Below are 15,478 nucleotides of genomic sequence, written 5' to 3'. Positions count from 1 at the left end.
TATGAAGAGAGAAACTGTAATGATTATAACTGTGAAAGACATTAGCATTTTGAGACACTATATCGTGGAACAGCTAAAAGAGTCATAAGAAGAGGCAACACGTTTGTAATTAATCCTGAGCTCCATCTGAAAAGCATAAAGTATAATCTCCTCTATGTTGACACTTAACAGCAAACGGTTGTGTTTCTCCCTCTTGTCTTTGTTCTTCTTAGTGTGCAAACTCATCTTATTCATGGTATGTATTGTTTTCTATTAATCTGTCTGTTTGTTTACTTTTAAATTTTGTAGCAGTTGAAGGCTGTTTTTATTTTGTCTCATTGTTGACTTTAGCTGAAAATCAGAAGTAAATAAACACACTGCTTAAAAGTAACCCCCCAAAAACAATAAATGAACTCATATCCAGTTGCATCAGATAGCATTGGGAGATGTGGTGTGTGTGTCTGTGTGTCTCACCAACTGACAGTCCTCCAGAGAGTTAACCAACTGGGCGTTCTGACAGGACAGGATGGATCCAGCCAGGTTAAGCATCACGCACACTGCTGACAACAACATGAAGAAAGTGATCTACAAGGGAAGAAGGGGATGGGGAGAGAGAGAAAGGTGGGGGGGGGGTACTAGTTAGTGGGAACATCACATCATTGTATTGCTGCACAGTTCAGTTAACAAATTCCACAAAAAATGTATCATGATCGGTTCATACACTTAAAAAAACAAAAAACAAATTTAAACTGATTGGTTAAGACTTTTTATGAATGAGAGGCGTAAAAGGAGCAGACGAGGGGCAATCACTGGAGCAATCAATAATCAATCTAAAAGAAAAGAGGGAACTTGGAAGGAGACAGTTCGTGCCTTTCCATGAGAGGCCCAGTGTGAACAGCATTGGGAATATCACTGATCCAATCTGTCTGGATGTAACACCTTTCTCCAGTCCCTGTGCTGGCTAGAGACTGGAATAGGACCCGTGACATATGAGCAGGTAGAGAAACCAATCTCTCCCTAATTTCTTACCTCATATCCTATCAATGTAGTCCCAACGCAGTTTGATAGATCTCAAATGTGACCATTTCACCAGAATTGCAACTTCCACGTTCAGGCCTCTACCGCCTATTACAAACAATCCTCTTTATTTCATACCTGACAGTTCTGGGATATCCATTCAGTTTGGAAGAAATAGAGGGAACATTCTGGCCCCTTTAAATCACAGTTCATGTATAATAGAATGGATTTAAAGCTGTCAGGTACAACCCCAGCAGATTACATGGAAGCCCACGAAGCAGTATATCAGGGCTGGCTTTCCAACACTATATAGTGATTTATAACAGTGTCCCCCATCCCAACTCCCCAAAGAGACATTAACCCAGGGACACTAGGGACATCAAAGGGGGTAGGGCACACATGAGAGAGAGAGAGAGAGAGAGAGAGAGAGAGAGAGAGACATTGAACAGTGTAGTGTTACTTGCTTGCCACAATCTTTTTGTCTGTGGTGGATCAAAGCTGAGGAGTGGGTGGAGAAGAAGGAGAGAGAGAGGGGAGAGAGCAAGAGAGATAGATTGATAGAGAGAGAAAGAGATGCAATCAACACAGAGAGAAGGTAAAATTAGGTGCTTTCTTGGAGTGCCTGAAAATTAAAAAAAAATAAATATATAGAGCGATTTATAGGGGCAGACACACAAACAGAGTGTACTCCTGACATTGTCATGGTCCTTGGCCAAAATGCAAAGGCATCACTCACAAATTTTCCCCTAGTTTAAATAATGTATGGCCATTATGCTGACTATAGCGGGATCCATTAGTACTGAATCAATCCATTAATGTAGGTACGTGGAGAACATAAGGGAATTCAAAGGCTATGGAATTCGCCAAAATGCTCTGGGCTTATAAGATTAAGTGCTATATATCAGCAAAAAGTAATAACTGTGGTTAAAAAAAACCCCAAAAAACATTCTTTCCTCTACACAAAACAGCAAAACAAAACCTGTGCTCTCTCTCAGATGTTTATAATGAATCACTAAACAAAAAGACATTGTCATTAGCATTCTTGTCACAGCATATGGCTAGTTTGCTGCGTGACAGCAACAGTAATAAAAAAAAAAAAAAGAAAAAGAAAAAGAAAAAAAAAACAAGCTGGAAGCACAGAGGTGACACCTCAGTCTCTTTCAGGAGGAAAACAGATCACTGCATGAATGACAAGGGAACAAAAACATCAACTTGCAATGATGGCGATAATGATTCTGATTTTCAAAAGCAGAAAATGAAAAGATTGAGCTGTCTCTGAGCGCCATGGAGATGAGAGGACCCTTAATGGACTGTTCTCAGGGTTTTGCCTTGTTGCCAGCTGAGCGTAGCAAATCAAACACACCGCTCCAGCTCGCGCTAATATATTCTGCCAATAGCGTCAAGCAGTGTGCACAGTATCTTTCAGAAAACAGACGACTTTGCTGTTTTCAGGGAACGCTCTTTCAGTGAAAATACAATTTTAAAATGCTGTTTAATCAATTCTGTACATATATTATGGGCAATAGTAAAAACAATCAATAATACAGGACTATTAAGAAAAGAACTAGCTTTCCCTCAGTTGAGTCCTATTTAACTTACCTCCATGAGAAATATTTTTTGCAAGCATCTCTTCAGACGGAGTAATACACGCATGGAAACTTGCCCTCAGACCCAGCCCTTTTTTCTATCACTAAGCAAATATTACACCCCATGTGTTTATGTTCAACACACTTTTTGCATTGTTTTACAAGTTCTCTCCTAAAGCACCATGAGGGTAGATAACTGTTTCTCATCACTTTCGACACAAAACAGTTTGTCCTGATTCCATCAAACCCGATCTGATAAAAATGTCTCCATTCTTCCCCCATGACAGCTACAGAGAGGATATGACATCCTACTGTGCAGGATATTTTTGTGTCTGACACAACATAAAATAAGATTATACTGCATAATGTAATTCGGCATGACTTCATTTGACATATGGTATCACAGCCCAAAGAGTATAATACATTATCTCAGATCCAATGAGATGCAGAATATGACATTATAAATCACAATGATAGATGTGTTTATGCACTAAAGTGGCTGACCTGATGGGGGAATGTCCTTTAGCGGTCCCACAGAGCCCCAATGAGATTCAGTCATACAGGGCTAATTACCCCGCCTGGCTTCATGCTGGGGTGTTATAATTACCATGTGGGATCACATATCACTGTTTAACAGCCAGTTATTAATTACAATCCGTCTGCCATTTGCATGCCAAGCAGACAGGGGCATGGCATGATGTGTACCACTCCCCTGCATAGGGCATCCTTAGGACAGATCCGCAACATTTCACACAAGCCAGCAATAGCTGGGCAACACCACAGTGTTCCACTACTACTAGTCAAAGGGTATTAGAGGCTTCAGCGTGCATTGTTGTCGCACCACATTGGGTATTGGTAGGATTTAATTCACACAGGTTTTTGGAAATAGCGATGGGCTTCACATTAAGATCGCACTACGGTTTGGTGAGCATGCTAATTGATAGTCAGTCACATACATAAACAGATAAACACACACACAGACACACACACACTCTAACACAGCTCTGTCCCTCACTCCCTTCCTGATAGTCAGTCACACACATAAATATACAAACACACACACACACACCTCTGTCTCTTACTTCCTACTGTGTGGAAATAGATGTGAGTTCATATGTAGAGAGAATACAAACAGACTCTGGTTTAATCATCTCTAGTGTAAGAGGTGGAACACATATACATTTTGTGCAGGTGGAGCAGCAGACCATGTGTCATCCACTGCTGGAGAGAGTTCTGTCACTTCAACTTTATCGAACAAATATTTGACCCCACAATCTCCGAACTTACACACATTCTACAAGAGCCTCATCAACGGAGGAAAAAGCGTAGCACTTTCCACTGAGAAAAAGACTGAGTGTTTCAGATCTCCGGTGTGGCAGGATAAGGATATGACTAAGATATGACTAATTTGCAAGCAAAATCATTTTGGCTCATTTATTGTTTATGCGACGGTCTTTGGAAAAAACTGTGTTCCTGTTTTTAGTGTTCCCAACTGTTCTTTCATTACTAATTGAATAAAATGCATCAGTACTTGACAAAGACACATGCCAAAAGGTCCTATAGCAGTTTGGTAAACGTCTGAGGAAAATGGAGAATATGAACTTGAAGCAGCTTAAGTTGTTCCTTTTCCAAAAGAAAACTCCACCCTGAAATGAACTTGTATCCACTTTCCACTCTAAAAAAACACACTAAAAAAAACCCAACAACCTTGAATCAACCTTTAAATTCAGAGCACAGTCTTGCACAGTCTTGCATTAACTTCATTCATCAGTAACTAACAGAAAAATACCAAATCAATCAACAGTCTGTACATGGCTAGTAGAGCACCAGCGTGAACACACATTGCTTGAACTGGTCTCTAATAGCACAACTCATCAGAGACCCCCTATCGCCAAACAGCTTCTTTGAGCTCAGTCAGATCTATCACAATAATTGCAGTGCTGATGTAGCATTACCATTCTGCCGATGTCTCCCCTGTCTCTGTCCTTACTACAGCTTAATAGCATCATTAGCCACGCTAGCATCGACAGCCTGGTGAAGTAAGGAGGCTGTGATTAGGTACCAAAAGAAAACAATTTTTGAAATGTCCGTCACACATGATGTGTTTAGCGCATGACAGCGACTTAAGAGTGATCTCCAAGCATGAAGGATATATCTTCTCATACAACTTTTATAAGAGAACAGATAAACATTCAGGTTTTCCATAATGCATGAGGACAGCATCCCTATCCGAATGCTGCTACACCTGGTAAGTGATATTAGCCTTGAAACTGAGGTCAGCCTAAACATAACTTGTTACTCCCATCCCCAGCCCCCCACCCCCTGCCCAGATGTCTCCCCATAGCCTCTGACCTAAGGCAAAGGGGACAGGTTAAGATAAATAAACTCTGGCTAGCACATATTATAAAAACAATGCATGCTAACAAGGGTTAAGCGATAAAATGACACCTTGTTGACATCTGACCAAGTTATACTAAGTTATGTGAGGCTGTAGATGGGGGTCAGGCCCTAGAGAGGGAGGCTTGGGGAGGTGTGGAGGTTCAGGGACTGGGGGCCCACAGTATTTGCCAATGCCCTTATAGAGTTTTAGTCTGGCTGTAAAATGGCTAGCTCTGTGTTTTCAGATTCTCAGCATTTAGTCTGCGGCAATGCCAAAACAAAGCATCATTTATTTTCAATTATCTCAGTCGGGAAAGACCGGGCAATGTCACTTCTGCTGTTTACATATTTTGTTTTTTTTTTCTTTCCTTTGAATTTTTTGGTCTGATGCCTCCATCAGTCTGCCATCCTGCTTGTTGACATGTCTGGAAGATACCCCTCATCAGCCGAACACACATTTATCAGACAGCACAGCAGTCAGTCAACTAATTCTCTCTAATTCTCCCTTTGCACCAAGACTGCAGTAGAGTTTCATATGAATATGAGAAATATATATAAACATATAACTGTGTTCCAGTTGCCTAACACATAAACCTGGGTGCTGCAGCAGCTGGTTTGAATATCAGAGACAAGGGACTAACGTGTTTCATTCCTGGGTAGAGTCAACATATCAGGCCAGTAAGACATGCACAGCCATGGCTGAAATCACAGTTGATTTAGTAATCCAACGTACATTTGTCCTCCATCAATGCGAGTCACACAGCTTAAAATGTCCATCCCAACAGACAGATACAAACAGCCACACTCATTTTAACAAACCCATAAGGTTCTATTGTAACAGCATCAAGGGGGGAAAAAGAGTGAAGTCAAATGTGAGTGACATATAATGGATTTCACAGGCGATGAGTCCTTCCAGGGGGAAAAAGTTGTTTAAGCACGTGAGGGGATATCGCTTACACACTCATTCATTATCCGCGGCCTGCTAATCCTGAGGGTCAAGGTAAACACACCACCCTAACAGAACAAACTCGCAGCTGAGGGCTTTTTCTGCTCTGAAAAAAATCAGAGCGATCGCTTTGGGACCAATACAAGAACAGTGGAAATGTTTCCACTCAATACATTCATGTTATGGAGTCAAGCACCATTAAAAAATATTTAAAACTTGTTATTTCTCATTACAAATATCATGTAATTGTCATGGTGTGTCAGTCAAAAGATAAATTCTTATAATGTGATTTACACATCAGGTAAAATGCAATCAAAACATGACTAAAGTGCTAATACACTAGTTAAAAAAAAAAAAAAAGATTTATTTTATTACACCCTGATGAATGCAAAAAAAATAATAGAATAGAGTAGAATGCAATAGAACACCAATAACAACAGTTAATAGGAAAATCATAGCAGGTTGAAAGAAGGATTAAAAGGACGGTAACAGATGAAGAGAAAAAGAGAGTGAGAAACAGACTGAAAGAGACAGAAATGTATTTCAGCAGTCCTGTCTAATTGGGCTGTAGGGGGGGTAAGGTGCAGCATAGTCCTAAAGACTCATTGATTAAAATGGACCAAGGAGCAAAACAGCACTCCAGGGGGTCAGAGAGTGATTAACCCATACTTTTCAACTTTAATAAGTTCCTGACCTCTATCCACTAAAACAAGGAGGCCTGGACAGAACCCCTTGCTGTGAAGGTGGTAATGAGTTTGGGCTATTAGAGACCCATCTCCCAGCAGGTATATACCTCTGAGCTGACAGGACAAATAGAGAGCGAGAGAGAGAGAGAGAGAAAGTGAGAGGGAGGTGTGTGTGTGTGTGTGTGTGTGTGTGTGTGTGTGTGTGTGTGAGAGATAGAAAGACAATGACTGGGTCAAGTTAAAGGAAAGATCATGTTTGTGTCCAGATCAGCGTTACCTGGGATCTGGTGGCAAGGCACTAAAAGTACTTGTCTTTTATTTAAGTCAAGATGCCTTCATGAATAGTTTATAGATCTGAGAGTGACGTAACCTAATGAACTAGAGAAGTGTGATATCTGTTCTTTTGGCAAGAGGCAATATTCCAATTCCAACAGAACATAATTACTCTCCTAGTTGATCAGTCACGGAGAGAGGGAATGAGGTAGTAATACTATGTTGCTCCCAGGAGAGGAGGTGAATAAGAACAGACCCTATATTAATACGAAATACGAAATGAGGGAGTAATGGAGAGAGGGAAAATGGATTTATAGACAGATTGAGAAAGCAACAGAGATAAAGAGATAGAGAGAGAAAGAGTGAGCCTCTCCTAAAACAATATCATAATTGCTTATAACATTTAGTATTCATGTTACCAAGCAGGGAGACTGAGACTGTGTTTTTTTAAAAAAATTTTTTTAGCTCATCTGTTCTTCTTATTCTTCCTGCTATGAATGGTTGTTTGACCTTAAAGCAAGAGAAATCACTCTTCCCATGTGGAACAATTTTGCCTCAGCATCCCATACATATACAGCATATCTGATATTCCGTTTAGAATTCTTTTTTAGTAAAACTTTTAACAAAAATTGTCTTTGAAAATGTTACCTTAATGAGTTGAAATTGGATATGCAACCATCAAATATGCAGATAATTCGTTGTTCAAAATCTTCACAAGAAATGAACTGATTTGAAATAAGTTCTGCATAGCCACCAAATTTACAGTTTCTCAGTCAATTGTGATCTATTTAAAACTGGCTAAAGGATTGACCAATTAGTTTTCAGCATGCTTGTGATCTACTAAAAACTGGCTAAAAGATTGACCAATCAGTTTTCAGCATGCTTGTGAGTACTACCTACAGACATTCAAGGCTGGGTATAAATCTTAACTCCATGGGTGATATGCAAAAGCAGTGAAATGATATCCTTGATAATTATGAAATCTGAAGCAATTGTCATGAATTGTCATGAATCCCTGTGGCGCCTCTCGCTTCTCTTATGTTTTGGATGTTGGTAGCTGTTGCTGTGTCTGTTGTATTATCTACCTGTTTTGCCCTTTTCCAGTCACTGTCTGCTCCCTTTTCCTTCAGTCACAACTGATTACTTTAATTGTATGAATCATTGTTACTTTGATCATACAAATGTGTTATTTTGTCTTGATAAAGCTTATTGGACTGAGTCAAGTTGGGTAGAGTTGAGCTGAACTGAACTGAATTGAGAGAGAGAGAGAGAGAGAACTGGAAGAAGTTTGTTTGGACATGATGGATCCCCCTATTTGTTTCTACTATTTAGTGACAAAGAACAAACTGTGTTGCCAAAGACTCAGCCCTACTAGAGAGTGTGTGTGTGAGAGAGAGAGAGAGAGAGAGAGAGAGAGAGAGAGAGAGAGAGAGAGAGGATGAACAGAAGGGGATCAGAATGGATAGCCAAGGCACTTTCCTCTCTCTTCAGATGAAGAGCAAATGCACACGGCACACAGCCCGATGGCAATACCCATTTAATATGATTTGATGTTGGCTTCAAAACCTGCTGAGCACAGATCATCTTAGCTTTCCGATCAGATATGGAATATAATTTACATTCTAATTAATACAGATACACAGCAGCAGCTAAGAACGGCTCTGAAGGAGTACGTGCAATTCATCTGTCTTATCGCCACACTGAAAAACATCCCAATGTATCATCCTGCAAGTGCACTCATCTGAGTTCCTTTCTCTCTCTGTCTGTCTATCTCTCACTCTCACTCTAACTCTTTCTCTGGCTTGCCTTCCCTCTTAATCTTTCTCACTCTCATTCACTTTCTCCATTGCTTTTTCCATCCCTCTCTGTCTCTCTCAGTCTCTTTCGTGATCACACTTCTGTATATTACATAGGTATAAAAACTGCAGTGTGTGTCTGTGTGTGTATATGTGTGTGTCTAAGAGTATGAGTGCTCTCTAAAATGCCTCAAGGGAGATGTCCTTGAGTCATCGTGTGAAAACAGAGGGATAATCCCTCATTAAATGGAACCATGCAGAAAAGGCCATGTTCTCTCTCTCTCTCTCTCTCTCTCTCTCTCTCTCTCTCTCTCCTTTCCTACTCCCAAATGACACCTCTCTCAGTCATCACTCGTTGTGAGTACAGAGAGACTCTAGCCCCACTGTGAGTTCTCCAAAACAAGGGCAGTGCAGTTTATGGGGCTTTACTTTATGAGGTTAGGTGAGGAGGACAGGCTGACAGAGAATGAAAGCTTTTCTTACACTGAGAGTAAGAAAAGATTCAAACATTTCACGTTATTCATCCTTTCATTTGATACACAAGTTGTTATCATACACATATTAGCCACTGTAGTTCTTTTTGTTAGTGTTGCACTGATAGATCAGATGTCCATAGTTATCTGATATCTCTCAGAACGAAACTCAGCGATTTATATTTAAAAACAAACTTGAATTTTATGTGAATTTGCTTGACTTTTTTGCGCCACGTAAAAAGCTGGAAAATGTAAAAGCAAGTGCTCACTACCTTTTTTCCTCCTTGCATCCTATTCAGAAACAGATAACAAATTAGCGTAAAAAACAGCCCTTTTACTGCCTGGTCCTCCATTCCACTGTAACTATTGGGAAATGCAGGAGAAATGAACACTGAAGTCTTAAAACTGCTTTTTTGAGGGGCAACACCGCTTATGTTCGTCATCAGGTTTAACGGTTTATTCTCCCTCAGTGTTTGAAACAGCGAGAGGCCAAGAAAGCACGGGAGAATTTGACGGCTCAGTTGGTTCAGCAGATATCACCAAGCTTGGTGATGTCATTTCCCATGGACTGAAAACCCCAGCTGCCCAGCCACTGCGAGGGTCACAAAAAGGTGAAGTCAGCTACTGCTAGTCATAGCTCAGTGATCATAGGCACACACACACACACACACACACACACACACACACACACACACACAAGATGCACACATGCACACACAGACATGCTCACAACTGCTGACAACTAATTACTCACTAACATTCTCACCATCAACACCCCATAGACCATCACAGACGCACGTGCACATGCATGTCACCTGGTTCACTTCACTCATTGTTAAGTCAAGCTTGCTTTTATACCACGGAACTGCAGACTGCAAGCAAAGTGAAGTAAAGGGGTCAGAGAATTTGCTCTATGGGAAACTAGTCAGTTTATCATCTGACAGCATACTGCAAACTGAATAAAAAAGAACAAACTCCTATTAAACTGCATAGAATAAAACAAAAATCTGTCAAAGAATGATGGCCTATTAACAAATCCTTTCATAGATGAATCAATCGTAGTCATCTATGATTAAAAAAAACCCCAAAAAACAGGAATTTTAACCAAACTGAAAAGCTGAAAAACAATATTCTTTATAAAATATTCTTCAGCTAGGCTCATCTTTTATTGGATTATTCTCTCCTTCTTCTGCTATGAATGGCTCTGAGATTAGCCTTAGCCTTGTGCTTTCAGGCTGATTCTCATTTGATCACAGAGGAGCGTGTGTGTCTCCTGCTCTTTTAGCAGCTCATGACAGCCGCTCCACTGAGATATTTCTCCAGTCTGAAAGAGGTTCAGTCTCTCCCATTAAACTCCCTCCATCTGGGTTAACTCACACAATAACACTATCTGAGGAGGGTGAGTGGAGAAAGAGAGAGAGAGAGAGAGAGAGAGAGAGAGAGAGAGGGAGAGAGAGGGAGAGAGAGAGAGAGAGAGAGAGAGAGAGAGCAGGGAACAAAGGACACAAACATATCCCTTTCACCCCTGACAGACTTGAAAACTGTGAAAGGCAAAGTGTGTTTGTCCTCCATCCCGCTGCGGTTATGCTGCAACAAAGTCGAACTCTGAGCCATAGCCATTTGCTTTCCTGATTTTGTCGTTACGGAAATGACAAACAATATAGGCATCTTTCTGAGAACTGTCATTCTCCTGAAATGGCTCCACTTCATCATAGTGCACATGATAAAATGAACAGAGATGACAGTATAAGCGTGCAACAGAGACGAGTATCAATCTGTGTTTGAAAACTGCAGTTAAATGGTGTGACAATAGAGTTCTTCAGAGACAGACAGTATGTTTGAGAGAGAGGGAAAAGTGAAACAACTGCCATAAAACCAATGCTCTGTACCATAAAAAGAGCTACATTGACTGGAGCTTAGGAACAACACAGTCTTTCATCTGAAGTGATTTAAAGCATTTATTATGTTATTTCTCAATGGTACTTTAGGTATCTGTGGTTTATATAGACTGTGTTTGGAATGATTTGAACCTCTGGAGCTGTGTTGCGCTAATATCATGACAGAACAATGACAGTATTTGTTACCCTTGGAAATATTTTCTCACAGATAAAAGTGGTTATCACTTCATATGAGGTGTGTATCCAGTTCTCCGCCAGCAGACGACTCTCTGGAGAGCTTCCTACAGTCAAGGTACTCACAAAACCGTCCCCTACAGCACATCAAGATCTCTCTCTCTCTCTCTCTCTCTCTCAGCCACACACACACACACACCTGCAGAATACTGGTACTAAGAATGTCCTCCATGTCTAATATGCTGCATATCTACCCTGAATTAAATTATTTTAATTCAGACCACCCTAAAATCACTGTTTCCACATGCACTAAAAGCTAAGAGAGCTGTAATAAATATGCAAATCTAGGGCCAGTAACGGGAAGTGACATTTAAAAATAAAGATATTCTTAAACTAACTTTCTTTTCAGGAATATTTTACCTCTTAATGTTATTTGCTGGCTTTTGCATGAAATCACTTTATGTTGCTGCTTAATGGATGCTTTATATTCAGATCCTTTAAAAGAACTCTGGCTTGTTTGAATATGATCTCCCACAAAATAAACAGCTTCAGAGAGTCAAGGCTCAGCTGCAGAGAGAGAGAGAGAGAGAGAGAGAGAGAGAGTGAGAGAGTGAGTGTGAGAGAGAGAGACATAGAGAGAGGCATTTGATGAGTCTCTTTGTTTCCTCTGACTGTATACACAGAACCCTTGACACGGAGCTAAATGTTTATAGCAGGATTATTTATGTGAATCCCTTACCTTCTCCCTCCCACATATGTCAGCTCAGTGTCTTGTGGATCTAGGGCTGAGCACACACACATCACTGGACTACACTGTGGCTTGATGAGTATTGATAGGTTGCTCACTGTAATCAAAGAATCACCCCTCTCAAGTGGATGAGGCCATCACTGCACCAGAGGTCTAAATCACAACGCCTGTAGACACATATCCAACAGGGAGCATTCATAATCCATTGGGCTCAAAATGAGTCTATATTCCATAATTACATGAGCATACAATCTGACATTCTGTCAGTGACAAACATTGGGGCAAAAGGTTAAAAAAAGAACATTTGTGGGGGTTTGAGTGAATTTTTCAATTTTTGATTTTTTTTTAAACAAATTTTTTAAGGTATTTAAAAAAAAATCGAAACACTCATTTTAAACGTGTTTTGGCTTTTAACAAGAACATTAAATAAACCGCATTCTGACAGTTTCTCTGGGCTGTCTTACGTTTATTTTATCCTTCTTTTGAGCGATTGTAAAAGCTGTTTTTTTTTTAGCATCCTCTAACTTATAGAGACTAAGCAGCCGCCCACTGGCACTGCTGTGTAGATGGTGCACTCTCTGCACTCTAATGCTTTGATCATAATAGAGCTTGCCTTACACCACAGGTGAATGGGCACATTACCAGCGTATGCACTGGTCCCGGTAAAGATCACCACAGTGGGGAGCTTCACTCTCTGACTACACTCTGGGGAGGCGGGTAGGCAGTTGCGATCTCTGTATCTGGTCTTTAAACTCTATTCCTAAAGAAGAGCTCAGCTTTCATTAGCACTTATTGCTCTGGAGATTTAATGAACCACTGAACTTCAGTGACCCCTCCCTGCCTCTCAGGCCCCCTCACCACTGATCAATACACCATTTTGGGTCTCGCCTCCTCAGGTGCCAAACCAATCAATACGTCCCAATGCACATCATCTTTTTTTCAGTGGAGATTGCCTTGTCTATACCTCAGTCATCTTTGGCGCAGTGAAGGCTGAGATTTGAAGAGAGAAAGTGAAAGAGAGAGAGAGAGAGAGAGAGAGAGAGAGAGAGAAAGAGGTAGAGAGGGAAAAATGAGAAAGATGAGAAAGGAGATGGACGTTTGACTGAGGTAAACATATACAGGAATTCTGTTTAATTTTATTTGTATTAATGTGTTCTTTTATCTTAGCAACTTCAATAGTCACTAACAGATGTGTCATGCACAGACCAGTCAACAGTAATTAATATTTACTATCTTATTCTCAGTAATCACTACAATGTCATTTGCATCCGTTGCTTTCAGGCCTTAGATTAAAAAAATATTAGTGTTGAGTCCTGGATAAACAGATGCTGTGTTCTTGCTTCTAAACCAACTCTCTGGAACCTGTGTTTGAACCCAGTCAACTGAAGCTGCCAATTCCCCAAAATTCCTCTCACCGTGGTCCCTCTGGCTGACTGGGTTTCTTTCCTCTGTTTCGCTGTTGTCCTCCCTGTAGACAGGGTCAGTAGTGTGTGTGTGTGTGTGTGTGTGTGTGTGTGTGTGCAATACTGTATTAACAAAGAAGAGAAATGAAAAGAAGTAATATATTTCTTTGACTGATGAATAAAACATTCCATGAAACACAAAGTCATAACCTCAAGTCCTGACCTCTTGACCTAATCATGGGTTAGGAAAGGAAAGCTTAAAAAACCATCAAGATCTGTTTTCAAGTACAACAATAGAAAACTGAACTTAAACACATATACGTTTATCACAAGGAGAATCAAAGCATTATGTGTGGAACATTTGGAAAACACCTCTCTATAATGCTTTTGGCAGACGCAGTGGCACCCAGATCTCAGTCAGATTCCTTGCTGTGAATGCTGAACCCAGAGCTGCTGCCTCCTGTCTGATTCCCTGAGTTGTGAAACTGATTAGAACATCTTAACACTACAGCTGTAATCAAAGCTGTCAGCCACCTCCACCTGTCGCCTCTGCCTGCCAGCTTGCTTAATCAGCCCAAGCTAGATTAGCAAGATCAGAATCGGGTACATCAAAACCCTACAATGGTCTGCCGTAATACCGCTGAACCCTCTGGTCCAGGATCATAATGACTGAAGGAGAAGATATTAGAAAATTCTCATGGAAGGAACCATATCAGCTGGGAAATTTTAGAAAACAACCAGATAGGTAGCTGCCTTGTGTTTCCATGGACACTTGCATCATGTTGTGGGCGGAGTCAAAACTAAAGGTAATCTCAGAAGTTTGCCACAACTGGACCTTTCATACTTTGAAGTTGCATAACGGGAAAGGAGAGGAGACTCTGGTATGAATGTGGATTTCCTGGGAAATGCTCACTGAACAGAGTACTCATCCTAAATTGTCTTTTTATTGTTTTGATTTCATTCAAAACAGATTTTGTCAAGGCAGTTTGTATAAAAATCTGCTGTTTCATTCCTGCAAAAAATAAGAACATTATTGACCAAACATAATTTTTCCATTTACCGAAATACTAAGCAAAACTGCTTCATATGGTCACACTTATTCCGGTTCTCTCTCTTGAGTTTATAATACATGCACTCCCATACTCTCCTTTGGTAGACATTTAAATGGAAGCAAGGCTGCTACACATTTGCTCTTACATGCACACAAGCCTACGCATCATTGTTAAGTACCAAAACACGCTGGAATGAGAACATTATGCATGTAGTGACACTTACAAATGCACCTGACCATTAGTGACCACCAATGCACAGTGAAAGAGAAAGTTTCCCTGATCGATGGACCTGTCCCAGTAAACATGACAAACTGCGTTCCCTTTGACTCCACAGTCAGTTAATGTGATTGGAACTGAGCACCTTTGCACTGTTTGAAAATACCTCAACTGCACGCATCATTTGGCAACAATCTTTATTTTTTCCAGAAGTAGTTAATCTGGACCTAAATTTCTATAGTCATGGATGAAGCCTCAGCCTTTGTTTTAGCGATACTAATCATTTGGTTGGTTCCCATGTATGTATCCATTGCTTCTTTTTTACGAGATCACCGTCATGGCCGGGGGACTAGTGCACGTGCTTCATTCACTCTGTGCTGTGAGGAAACACAGAGAGTGCTGTTAATTGCAGGAGTTATTTTTGGCTCGTATGAAGTGAGTGATGAGGATGGCGTGGTTCTACACTCCTGATGAGTAGACTGGAGGAGCCTTAGACCGGAAGGCTTTCATTTCAACCCCGGTGCTCTCCAGTTAATTTTCTGGGCACTTAAGCTTGAGACTTTGGAGAATAATTCTCAGTGTATGTGTGTGTGTGTGTGTGTGTGTGTATGTGTATGGGTCTGTGTATGTGAGGCTATCACCGAAAACTAGACTGCTTTTGAATTCTGACTTTGTGGAAAGCACGATATAACTCAAGTGGAGTTGTCATCCAATCTTCACAGTCTCAAAACATATCACATATTTCAGACAACAAAATAAAGTAGAGGAACTGAGGCGATCACACCCAGGCAACAGTCATCCATTTGGTTAAGAGGGCACAGTGACCAGTGTAAAACAGCAGGTCGAGTATTG

General features: G+C 40.6%; 1 protein-coding gene across 1 annotated transcript in view; it reads right to left on the bottom strand.

The window, feature by feature from the left end:
* Positions 1–15,478, bottom strand: part of fam189a1 (family with sequence similarity 189 member A1) — an 80,744-nt gene that overhangs the window by 18,784 nt on the left and 46,482 nt on the right. Inside the window, exon 3 of the mRNA XM_030766851.1 lies at positions 454–564. Within this exon, the coding sequence (XP_030622711.1) occupies positions 454–564 (111 nt within the window). The remainder of the gene's footprint in view (positions 1–453; positions 565–15,478) is intronic.

This window comes from Chanos chanos, chromosome 2 (assembly GCF_902362185.1).
Source record: "Chanos chanos chromosome 2, fChaCha1.1, whole genome shotgun sequence".
Taxonomy (NCBI): Eukaryota; Metazoa; Chordata; class Actinopteri; order Gonorynchiformes; family Chanidae; genus Chanos; species Chanos chanos.
This window is presented reverse-complemented; position numbering and strand designations above follow the sequence as displayed.